Genomic DNA, 12713 nt, shown 5'->3' with positions numbered 1-12713 from the left:
GTAATTCAGGACCCACATTCCATGTGGCCAAGTCCAATCCAATCGAAATTGTGGCCATGTGCACCAATATTAGGCAATACATGTCAGCAGTTTGGCAGCAAGTGGTTGGGCCACGTCATTAAGAAGAGCAGGCATGTTTTTTTCATAGTTATATCATTAGACCCACCTCCCCTTAGCCTGGCCTAAGCCCAAGCTTAAGCTACCTTCCCCGCTTGGACGGAAATGCCACTTGGACTCATCCCGTAATTCTTCTTTCTGTCTGTAGCTTTATTTGTTTATTTATATCTGATTTAACACCTCCCCTCCCAACTGCCTTGAATTATTTAAAGAGCTCAAAGCTAATAAACTTTCCAACTATTGAACAGAGCTCTCCTCCCTCTCTCTCTCTCTCTCTCTCTCTATCTGAGAAAGAAGAACTTTTCTCATGAGCAACATAAGCATGGTAGAGGCAAAGTTGCCTCCGGGATTTAGGTTTCATCCAAGAGATGAAGAACTCGTATGCGATTACTTGATGGGGAAGGCCACCTCGCACTCTGGCTCTCCTCTTCTTATTGAAGTTGACCTTAACAAGTGCGAACCCTGGGATATCCCAGGTATTTATCTATTCCTATTTTAGTTCATTTATTCATCGATCCACTCATCTTCATCTTGGTTACCCAACTTAAATTCCGATTCTCTTAAGATATATTTCTATGTTTGTTCTCTGGAGTCTAGTTAGGGCATCTCCATCGTACTTTCAGTTTTTGCAGGTCAAATTTTTATCATCTCCGAAGATAATTCTTTGCTTAGCCAGTTTTCTGCTTTTATATAAATAAATATATTCTTTTTTGTCGGTAATTCCGATTTTTTTTTTTCTTTTTTTGTTTTACTTGAAAATGCGATGTGGGATATTCTTCTTCTTGGCTTTGAACTTTGAAGTGATAGCAACCGGACTGGCCCATAAATAGATACCATCATGGCGGCCGTCTACTTGCTCCATATACATGTGATCGACGACAAAGATAAGATATATATCTATATATATATATATATATCTATCTTGTTGAAACATGAGAAAATGACTAATTATTGTTGAAATTAGTTAAACTGAGATGGATGATAAACAGTTCTCCTTTCACATCCACTGAGTACTGTTTTCAGCGGAATCTAGTTATTGCATGAGTCGTCAAAGCCGCACTATATATTTGCAAGTCACAACAAGCTGTTCGAAACTTGGACCGGCTCTATACATACATGCATACATACATACATGCATATGTATGTACTGCATGTATAAGTGAAAAATATTGTCCTTGGTATCAAAAGGCCATGCTTGGTCCTTCTGAAAGCTGAGGGAGTTCCGAAATATTATTTTTCTTAAGGAAAACGAATAATTAGTACTTGGTCATGTAACTTGATAGGTTTCAGTGCCAAGTGGCTTCCAAACACGCCAACAGGCCCTCTATAACTTATTAGATCCATGGTGCATGGTTTACCCTTTTACATACACACACTTACATACATATATATATATACACACACACACATATGTGTGTAATCATGAATTACTTGTTAAAAGAAAAAAAGAAAAAGATATTGAATTTATTTGAATTCCACTAGATCGAACTCCCAAATAATATCTAGATCCGGAGGAAACTCACTGATTGCCGCCGTATCTAGTCTTCCTAATAAACCATATACGTTGCATTCATAGCTTTTCGAAGAATTTGACATTATTGGAATTGCCCCAACTAAAAGTTATGATAGTGATTGAAACAACAATACAACCCAAAAGTCATCAGATCCTTATTGTCGTACTTACACTACATTTTGCAGCCATACGCGTGTACTTACAGTTCAGGTTAGAAGTAAGTGGATTCTCTTCTTCCTATCTTACCAAATCCAACAAAGGCTTGTGACCATCTTCAACCATTGAAATTAAATCTTCCTTTTTAAAACCGATTGTTGTTCAAATTAATTACCTCTAATATTTTTTGAGCAACTATATATTTTAAAGTTCCCGACCCACACATGATCGATGCCATACGTGTAAGAAAAGCAGCCTGTGTTTTTGACTTGGCCAATTACCATTAATATATTACGTTCAATTCCTCTTTATTATTGGTCACGAGATATTGACGGCTCAACAGCATAATAATTAGATATTTGGAATAATATTGTTCCTAGCTCCCTGACTCAAAGATGGCACCCTATCAGTGGTGGATCGTAGAAAAAAAGCTTGTTTTAAGGACCAATTAGGCTCGTTAAGATCGTGATTATATATATTTATTATATATGTACTTATTATGTATCTCTATGTATATGGTCCATTGTAAAACAATGATGATATACTTTTTTCATACATTTGAGGATACTCAAATAATTTTAGTTTTAGATGGAAGTGGTTTTTCAGGTTTTTGCATTTCTTGAACGCCAAAAATACCATTTTTCCAATCTTTATTTAGAGCCAAAGGGGCTATTTTATTTATGATGGTGCTACCGGGCTGACCAATGGTTAATATCGCTGAGCATACTGCTAGTGCATTTCAATTTTTCTTTTCATTTTCTTTTCACATCTTTAATTATTAAGAAAAAAGATACACAATTCCAGTAATAGTAACTTCTTTAACATTAAACAAAATAAACTAAAATACTTGAGCGATAATTTTAAAAGACTCCACGTACTAGCATTTTTGGGAGGCTTGGGCCAATATATTAATTAATTTATGCCATGCAGTGCTCCGCCCGCTAGGCGTTGGTTATAATCAACAAGTTGAATCACTCATACATTATTTTCGATGGAAAATTAGCACAGCAAAGACACATAACTTCGATCAATTAAAAAAAATTATTATATTAACAAGAAAAATGAAGCCTTTTTTCACAGTTTCACTAATAATGATGTCTCAAATTATTCACAAACTGTCTAATTTTTCATTAAGCCAAGCAACTGCTGATAAAAGAAAAAATTATAAAGCAATAGATTCATGAAATTCGGGGAATTGGCTACATAGAGCACGAAAGATTCATTCTAATTGTTTTGGTATAGCTAGATTGATCTGGTTGATGGCTTTCCCTTGTATTACTCAAGACAATCTCGTAATGATAGAAAATCTGTGATTCTTTTTTATTTATTTAATTATTTATTTCTGTCGTTATATAGAAACAGCTTGTGTGGGAGGCAAAGAATGGTACTTCTACACTCAGCGTGACCGAAAATATGCAACCGGACTTAGAACAAACCGTGCAACCGCCTCCGGCTACTGGAAGGCGACAGGGAAGGACAGGCCTATCTTTCGCAAAGGTTCCCTTGTTGGTATGAGAAAAACATTGGTTTTCTACCAAGGCAGAGCCCCCAAAGGCAAGAAAACTGATTGGGTTATGCATGAATTCCGGATTGAAGGACTCCATGCTCCTCCTCATATTTCTTCTCTCAAGGTTCGTGCAATGCTGCCCTTAATTCTAAATTTTGTCATTTTCAATTGTTTTTGTTGATTCAACATGTTTTAATAAATAGTTTCGTACAGTACTTTCAATTAAATAGGCAACCATAAAAAAATGTGCGAGGCCAACAATAATATTTCTCATATTTATAAATACGCCAACAATTTTCTTTGCATTTTGCTCTCTATTTAATCAGTTTTTTTTATAGCCCCACTTCACGCATGTTGACATCATTTCTTAAAGAGTAACACTACTGTTCTGCTTGCAGCTTACCGTTGCAAGTGACTGCTAGTGTAAAAGTAATGTTTAATTTCTCTCATTCACATTTTTTTTATCATTTTTAAATATTAAATATAAAAAATACATCACTATACTAAAAATCACTTCCTTCATCATTAAGTAGAAAGGAAAAACATTTATTTATATATATATTTTTTAAATGAGCAATCAACTTCATGAGGCGGCAAAGTAACGTTTTCCTTTCTTAAAACTGAGATAACTTTCAGGCCGGTAAACTTAATTAAATTTTTGGCAAACTACCACTTTGAATGGTAGGAAGTTTTTGCCTCGGGTCACGGGGCAAGTTGGAGTTTATAAACATACATGCGCTCAGTACGAATAATGAAATTCAACAATGCTTGCCTGCTGTCTCGTTCGTCACCGGTTGTTATGTGAATTTTTTAAGTCCACTCTCACCACTTGGCAGATGGCCTAATTAATTAGAAGATCCTTCTCAATATTATAATTTGGAGTATCTTAATCTAAGTCTGTATTATTCATTCTTTCTTTCTTAGCTGTAGTGCCTAACTCTGATTTTCAATCCAAGACAACTTCGCTGACGTTTATGAATTGCAAGTCAAAGACAATTTTTTTTTTTTTTTTTTTTCTTTTACATATCAACTGGGATATGTATAGACCAACCAACTGGCAGTTATATATAGGATACCATATCAATATCTCTTCCTTATTTTATGGCTTCAGTCATTTCATATGAGACAATGGATCTTCTGACCTATTTTGGATTATCATGCATCATTTCTTTTAATTTCAATCCTATTAATTTCATCAGTCTTCTTGTTTTCCATTTTTTTTTTTAGTTCAACCAACATATTAAACTTAGAAGGTTTTCATTGGTTTCCTTCAGGAGGATTGGGTTCTTTGTAAGGTGTTCTGTAAAAATAGAGAAGCTGCTGCCAAACCTAGCATGGGAAGCTGCTATGATGACACAGGCTCTTCATCTCTCCCGGCTTTAATGGACCCTTACATCACTTTTGACCAAACTCACCCTTTTGTTGATGGGTATCAGCAAGTGCCCTGCTTCTCCATTTTCAACCAAAACCAGGCCAACCAAAATTTCACACATATCACCAACATTGAACCAAACGTACCTACCAAGAGTGAAACTACGTCCAAGGGAATATCAAGTTTTGGTACTTGTTTTGATCCTTTATCCTGCGAAAAAAAGGTACTAAAAGCTGTCCTGAATCGACTGAGCAATACGGATAGCTGCAATCTTACTATCAAAGAATCGCCAAGCTTTGGAGAAGGAAGTTCGGAGAGCTACTTATCTGAAGTGGGTATGCCCAACATTTGGAACTATTACTGATTTTTGGCTTTAAATGTGGACTCATTTCCCTCAACTAGCCAAACAAACAGTTGTGTAAAGAGATGTAGTGATTAATATATGTAAGTTCTCCATTGTTAGGAACATGCATCTATATTCTAAGTCTTTGGAGGCTCCTCCGAAAGGACATGTATTTGACTTCTTAATTGTAAGTTTCTAATTTATTGGATTAAATGTACATTGTGAAATTCTCGAGGTTAACCAAATTAAGCCATATGAGATTAAGGAATAGGGTAAACCTTCATAAGAGTGCGAATGAAGGTTGGAGAAGGATATAATCGTCTCTTGGTCAAAAACTCCGATGTTTCAGAAGCTTTCCTTTCTCGGCCTACTTGTGCGGATTGATAGGCCAGCCCATATGAAGAGGCACGTCGACTCGAGACCTAAAGCATCCTCATGAAGTCACTTGGTGGAGGCTTGCAAAAACAAAAGAAGGCAAGGTGGACACCACCACCTAGCTAGAGTTCTCGATTGGGAAATGTTCTGGTGCCAAGTTAGCATAAGGTACTGGTTGACCATCGATCGTTGGAAGTGGACTTACCTTCCACAGAAGCGTGAGGCCTTAATCATATTGGGTCCCCTGGTGGTACGTGGAGCTCTTACTGTGTTCGGAAATCTCTCCTATCGGGCCGATCGAATTATCCTATCGTAGTAGGAACTCAGTATGGCGTGTTATCTCTATGCAGTTCAGCCCCTCTGGCCTCAATGGATAAGTGTATGTATTGATTATATTTGATGAATCAAAAGCTTGGTTTATAATCATGATGATTTTTGGATTTTATATTTGTATGTGTATGTATATAGGTGTGTATATATATATACGTATAATATATATGTATGTGCAATATGTAAAACTTTCAAAAGAATAAAGAGATTCATAATCTTTACTTCCAGTCATTTGAATTTGAGAACTGAAAAGCCTACAAAAGAGAGTAGAGATTTTCTGTAGGGAATGAACTTCTAATATTTATTCTTAGAACTTTATGGGTTAATCTAGTGAAAAAAAATGCTCCTTTATATAGGTAAGACTAGGGACTCTTTATTATTATTCTTAAAATTTTTAGGCTACGTACTCTCATTATTTCATCCATAAAAAAATAGCAAGAGTCAACCACTTTATTTATTAAAAGCAACTACCTATCTTTGATAGATGAAATATATCATTTTAGATGAAATAAACTGCGTTAGGGAAGACAAAACGTTTTCTAGGCAAACCTTAAGCCTAACACAATATATGAAAGTTTTAAGGTAGCCGAGCTTTGGTTGGGCCTCTATTTTTAGTTCCTTAAGAGTGTGAAATAGAAATGATGGTTTGCAATGTGTTAAAATAAGTTTCGATGAGTACCAAAAGAAGGTCTTGGGTTGACAAAGAAATGGTGGAAAGTTCCTATGGTGTGGTATGTTTTTCGGATTTACCCTATAAATTTTAGATGTTGTTTTGTATGGTGTAGAAAAGATTTAATTGGGTCAAATTCTAAAATGAAACATAGAAGCTTGGGATAGATCCTTGAGGCTCTCTAGCTTGCACTTATGGGGCACTAAGCTGTAGATTTTTGAATAGGAATCAAGAGCAAGGTTTTAAAATCTGTTCAGTTCCAGCTAGAAGTTTCTGTGCCGGAGTAGTAACTAGCACAAGGTAAGTTACTGTTTCGTCTTGGGTCAAATTCCTTCCATTCCAGCTTGTTTCGATCCGGGCTGAAAAGACGTTTTGGTCCGAAATTTTCAGTTCCTATTCTTTTTCACTTGTTTTCGCTTTTTTGCTATGATTTTGTTTTGCTTGAGAGAGGATCAAGATAGATAGTGAGTGAAAGAGAAAAATAAAAATCAGTAAATCAATTTGCGAAAAGAAAACTGTGAAACTGGTAAAGTCTGAAGCCAATTGTGAGAAAGAAAAAAAGAAAGAGCGGGTCGCCAAATACCTAACGTATACATGCCTTCCACTTGTCCTTTTAGGATTAACAATCAAGCTTCTTACTAATCTTAATGATTACTGATAGCTTTGCCTACGTCAAGAGAGAATAATGCTGGAGGAAGCTTGTCATGACTCGTGGGCCTCATTCACAATTGGATAATTGGGGCTGGTTGGACCTCTATATGAAAGATCGTGGGCCTCTATTTTTAAAACTCTCCTAACAGATTATATATTTATATGCTAGCCGTAGGGTAGGGTGCTAGCCGTAGGGTAGGGTGCGAGGTACATTTGTCTAGTTGGAAGGAAAAAATATTTGGAGATTATTTCTTGAACGACAGCGGTGCGAGCTACTGGTACAGTTTCAGTTGCAGACTGAGCAGCCTCTGCCTGCTGACTCTACCCAGTACTGAAGTCCAAGTCTTTCAAAGACAACGATCTCTTCCTGAAAGAAGGGAAGGGAGCTGAATTTGTATCTGCAGAATCATTACCTGACGATGGCAGCTGAATTTGTATCTGCAGAATCATTACCTGACGATGGCATAAGAAAAATATAGAATTAGTTTTCGTGTTTACATAAACCAAAGTCTAACAACAGAATAAAAGAGTGAGGGTGAAGTTCACATTCCTTGTGAAATGTGAATGATGTAAATCAAGATTTTGGAATCAGACCACATAGATTTTAACTTCAAAGAACTTCGCTTCCTTTTGTGTAGGCCTTGATCACCGAGCAGTACCCAATTTGTAGAATTCACATGAAATCATTAAACAAAACAAGAATCCTCTACAGAGCAACCACCCAACAATTAACCCAGTGTTAGAAGAAATACAACTAGAAAAAGTGTCTTTGCCATTAAAAAAGAAAGCTGCAGTCCCACTACATTGAGAAAGAAAAGGGGGGGGGGGGGGGGGTGCGGAGTCATTTTCATGCCCGATTTCATTTTAAAAAGTAGAAGGTTCTTATTTTCTTATAGAATAATCGCCTCACAGCTACTGTGATACCCCTAAATTCTATTTGGGATCGGACGGTCATTTGAAACATCGAGACATGTAACACAAGGTTACATATCCCATTCATAACATATAAGATGCAATATTCCTAACATGTGTATAACTTTATGTAATATTTGCAATGGATAAATTTTTTTTCTTTAGCAATACTATATACCAAATTGAAAATACGAAAATACTTAAAACTTACTTCATACATAATGACATATTACATAACTAAGAATACAACACTAGTCCAGATTAGTTCTGGTCAAAAGAGTACTGGAGATTCAACTTCAAAGGTATAAGTAGTAATTTAAGTTAACTACTATGCTATTATCGACGTCGCACTATCACTTAGTTAACCATTTCCAGCTGGTCGATCCCCGACTCTCAATTAGATCTTGTAACAAGATTTACTATTTGGGGGGAATGGTAGTTGAGACTACCATAGTAAGCTTTTGATTACAAATCTCAGCAAGTTAACATAAAACCTTTACACAGGTTAATGATGCATGCATGGCAGTAAAAACATGAATGCATAATCACAGTCATAAGTAAGCATAGCATAACTTAACATCGTATAACTGACATAACTTAAACTTAAATGTAAACTGAACTTGACTTGCTTGACATGAACCTAATCTGAGACTTAATTTAACATTAACTTGATCTAAAACTTGACTTAACATAAACTTGATCTGAAACTTGACTTAACATGCACTTGATCTAAGACTTGACTTAACATAAACTTGGAATCTTGCTTCTTTAACTGCTTAAACTCAACTTCTTGACATGAACTTAAACTTGAACTGAAACTTAATTTAGTATAAACTTGATCTGACTTCTTTACTTAACATGAACTTGGACTTGAATTCTGACAATCAAAATGATTCTGCCAATCGTTTCGTCAGGAATAAGGAACAATCAGAATGATTCTGCCCAACATATTCCATTAGAGATACTCAAACAATCAAAATGATTTCATCATGAGTATTTTAAATCACGTACCTTAGCAATTAAAATGATTACACCAGGAGTACCTAGTAATAATTTGACACTCAGAATGATTACATCACGAGTATTTTAAATCACGTACCCTACCAATCAGAATGATTACACCAGGAGTACCTAGTAATACTCTAATAATCAGAATGATTACATCATGAGTATTTTAAATAAGATACCCTAACAATCCGAATGATTATGCTAAAAGTATTTGCATAACTGAATTTGAATTGAATCTTGACAATCAAAAAGATTTCGTCAAAAGTACCTCGTGTGAATTACAAATGGAGATGCTCCGACAATCATAATGATTACATTGCAAGTATCCTAGACATAACTAACATGAACGTAACTCGAAAAACATGACTAACTTGAGATAGAAACATTTCGTAACATGGCATAACATGTAACAGACAATATATTTAACATTATATACTTGCAATAGTGAATATTACATGACTTGACATACATATAATAAATGTCATACTTAACATGATATACTTGCACTGTATAGTAATATGTGACAGAATATCTTGTGTAACAGATGAATAATTCATGGTAGAATAAATTTTGTGTAACGGTCAAATATGTGATAACTTTGCATGGCATGACATATATGATAACATATATACATATACTGTAGTTCCTTTACTTATCACCCATACACAGTAAACTGCTAGTAAGTTAAAAGCTAACTTACCTCAATCTTCGCATTTTCTTAGCAATTTCAAGTGCGATTATGAGGAGTTGAAAATAGTAATTTCTAAAGGTTAGAAATTAATCACTAATAATTAGAAATATGAAAAAATATTAACTTAGAGCAAAATGACTATTTTACCCCTAACTTAAGGATATTGCATCATAACTTCAAAAATCACCAAAATTTACATACATCATGTAAATTTTGTCCTAAACTCAAATTTAATACTAAACAAAACCATAATAACTCTATAGGGGCCAAAACTTGCATAGGCTTTTTCCCTTGATTTTTATTGCAATTCTTTCAATTTCAAAACTCATTATCAAACCAAATTTTTGTAACAAAGATATTTCTATCCTAAGTTAAAAAAAAATACTTAAAACGTCCACTAAAATATGCTAATCATCAACACCAAAATTTTAGGAAAAGGATTGAAACTTTTTAACTAAAAGGGCAAACCATTGAATCAAATGATTTGATCTATTTTCAAGCATCTCCAAGAACTTCAAAAATCTAAATCTTTTTTCTAACATATTCCAAAGAATAATCATGTTTGAAATCATCAATAAAAGTCATCAAAATCACTAAAACAATACTTGGAACTTTTTGGTTTCTTTATAAGTTCTAAAAACAGATTTTTGTTTCTAATTTGTTTTGATCAACCTTTTGATCCATGACTTATAAAAATGTGATCTTCAAACCAAAACATCACATGATTTAAAAAGGTTTCTTAAAACAGATCTAAACTTCTAATTCAAGATCACATGGTTAAAAATCGAACAAAACATAAATTTAGCCAAGAACATCCACACTTTGGCCTATTGTTGCGTCTAAACTTTGACTCAAATTAATGAACCAAAAATTTAGTGCAATTTTACCTGCAAGTATACAGGTGTTGTAGTACCTGATTGAGCTGAAATATTGCATATTTTAGCTATTTAAAACCAATGTATTTTAAATTCATCATGACATTATTATTGGTTTTAAATGGAAAAATGGTTAAAGTGAATAAATCAAAGTTGTGATTTTAATTGATTAAAAGCATGAATTTCTGCTTGAATTCTACCAACTATTGATTACTGTGCATTCTATCCATAATTTTTATTGCTTTCTATTATCATTTGTGTTTGTACCATTATTCTCCTTGTTGCTCTGTCTCTCTCTCTCTCCCCCAACTACAAATACTTCTTTGGAAGCTGCAAAGTGAGGGAGACGTGCAGAGAGAGAGACATGGGTTTGTTAGATGATGTATGAAAAATCTCTCTATTTGTTTTTTCTTCAATGGAAGTACAAGGAAATATCTGACTTAACCAGGTAATTTCTAGGTGGATTTTTGCTTTGTTTTCTTGGGGGTCATTTTCTGTGCCAGTTAACTGAGGTTTGAAGATTTGCCACTGGTTAGTGGAAGTGGTGGGAATTGCGTACTATGAATATGATTTGAAGTTGGTTTTGCCTCCTGTGGCCCGATGAGTCATTGCTTTTGCTTACCACACGGACACCATGCATGGGACCAACTTACACATGCAGCTCACATGCAATAAACGTGACAGCAGCCTCTCACACGATGCAACCATGCAGCTCACATGCAATAAATGTGACAGCAGCCTCTCACACGATGCAACCATGCAGCAGAACAAACACATGTGTTCACTTGGACAGCAGCAAAGCAAAGCACTCACTCGGACATGCTTTGACAGCCAATCACACATGCAGCATCATTCGGATAGCACTCAAACAAACCATGCACATGCAGACAGCAAGCAGCAGGAGAAGAAATGGACGATGCACATGCAGAACAGAAAGCACTCGGACAGCAGCTACTACAGCAAAAGAAAGAAGACCACATGGACAGCACACATGCAGACATGCAACTCATTCGGACCATGCATGGGACCAACTTACACATGGACAGCAACCTGAACGTGCAGCAACCTGGACAGAAAGCATACAGCACATTGCAGACAAACACAGCAGGAAAGACACTCACACACCCTTGGGACAGCACTCACACATGCATGCACACATGTACACAACAGAAAGCATACAACACGTTACAGCAGACCAGCCTCATTCGGACAGCACACAGCTGGACCCACAGCAGCTCACGCATGAAGACCACTCGGACGTGCAGCAGGAGATCAATAGCATCACCACAGCAATTCACACATGCAAACCAACAGAGCACTCATTCAGACAGCACACTCGGAAAGCAGCAACAGCAGATTTTATTCCTCTCTTTCTTTCGTTTAAACTGGACAGCAGGAGATGAGTATTTAATCTGCTGGAGGTAGCAACACATGGGCAGTTTTGTTTACTTATTTTCTTTCCGTTTAGAAGCTGGAGGCGGTTATTGTTTTTTTGGTTTTTTTTTTCATTCGGCTACAGTTGAGCAACTGAGTTCTTGAAGTTGCACTTTTTCCTTCATTCATTTTTCTGGCTTTTGGTTTAGAGAGTAGCAGTAGGGGTAGTGGAGGAGCTTTCGCATTTTATTTTTATAGCTTTACTTTCTTTCTTTTTATCTTGCAGATGGAGGCGGCTGGTTTGCTCTATTTTTCTTGTAGTTTGATTTCTTTACAGACAGACGGACGGAAGGGAGGCTCTCTCTCATTCGGATTGCACATTTTTTTTTTTCATTCTTAGTTTGCCTCAACTTTTCGTTCCAAATTTTAGTTGGCAGTGTTTTCCGTATATAGCAGTAGGGCAACCTTGAGTTTATTTTCCTTCTCTTCCGTTTAAGTAGCAGAATTTTCATTTCATTTTCTTTGACTTTTCTTTCTTAAAATAGATTGGGCAGTTTTTGTTTGTTTTTTTTTTTCTACAATGCTTTGTTGTTTTAAGAATTTTTATTAAGTATTGAGGATTGTTTAGAATTTTATCTCATTAATTGTAATACCTTAATTTCTTTCAAGTGTGCTAGTTGTTTCATGAAATAAAGGAATTGTTTTAGAAGTTTTTAATTAAGTGTACTAGTTTAATTTATTGCAAGAAGGGTTTGGTAGAGAGCTTTTGTTTTTGTTTTAGTTGGGTAATTTAATTGTTGTTACTTATTTCATGTTATT

General features: G+C 35.5%; 1 protein-coding gene across 2 annotated transcripts; it reads left to right on the top strand.

Annotated features, from left to right (window-relative positions):
• The first annotated feature begins 305 nt into the window (after nucleotides 1-305).
• Nucleotides 306-5235, top strand: LOC122288984 (NAC domain-containing protein 21/22). 2 transcript variants are annotated; one of them, XM_043095835.1, is made up of 3 exons: nucleotides 306-593; nucleotides 3149-3417; nucleotides 4568-5235. In XM_043095835.1, exons 1-3 carry the CDS (start codon nucleotides 425-427, stop codon nucleotides 5027-5029), a joined length of 900 nt encoding a protein of 299 aa, XP_042951769.1. In that variant the 5' UTR covers nucleotides 306-424; the 3' UTR covers nucleotides 5030-5235. The 2 variants fall into 2 exon arrangements, with proteins under 2 accessions (XP_042951769.1, XP_042951768.1); XM_043095834.1 differs by having other exon boundaries at nucleotides 308-593; nucleotides 3143-3417.
• Nucleotides 5236-12713: the final 7478 nt, after the last annotated feature.

This window comes from Carya illinoinensis, chromosome 12 (genome assembly GCF_018687715.1).
Source record: "Carya illinoinensis cultivar Pawnee chromosome 12, C.illinoinensisPawnee_v1, whole genome shotgun sequence".
Classification (NCBI taxonomy): Eukaryota; Viridiplantae; Streptophyta; class Magnoliopsida; order Fagales; family Juglandaceae; genus Carya; species Carya illinoinensis.
The sequence above is the reverse complement of the archived record's forward strand: the minus strand, read 5'-3'. Positions and strand labels throughout refer to the sequence as shown.

Coding starts and splice junctions, on each gene's coding strand:
- LOC122288984 (XM_043095834.1), top strand. CDS start 425: ATGAGCAACATAAGCATGGTAGAGGCAAAGTTGCCTCCGGGATTTAGG. Junction 594..3,142: donor CGAACCCTGGGATATCCCAG/GTATTTATCTAT, acceptor GTCGTTATATAG/AAACAGCTTGTGTGGGAGGC. Junction 3,418..4,567: donor CTCATATTTCTTCTCTCAAG/GTTCGTGCAATG, acceptor GGTTTCCTTCAG/GAGGATTGGGTTCTTTGTAA.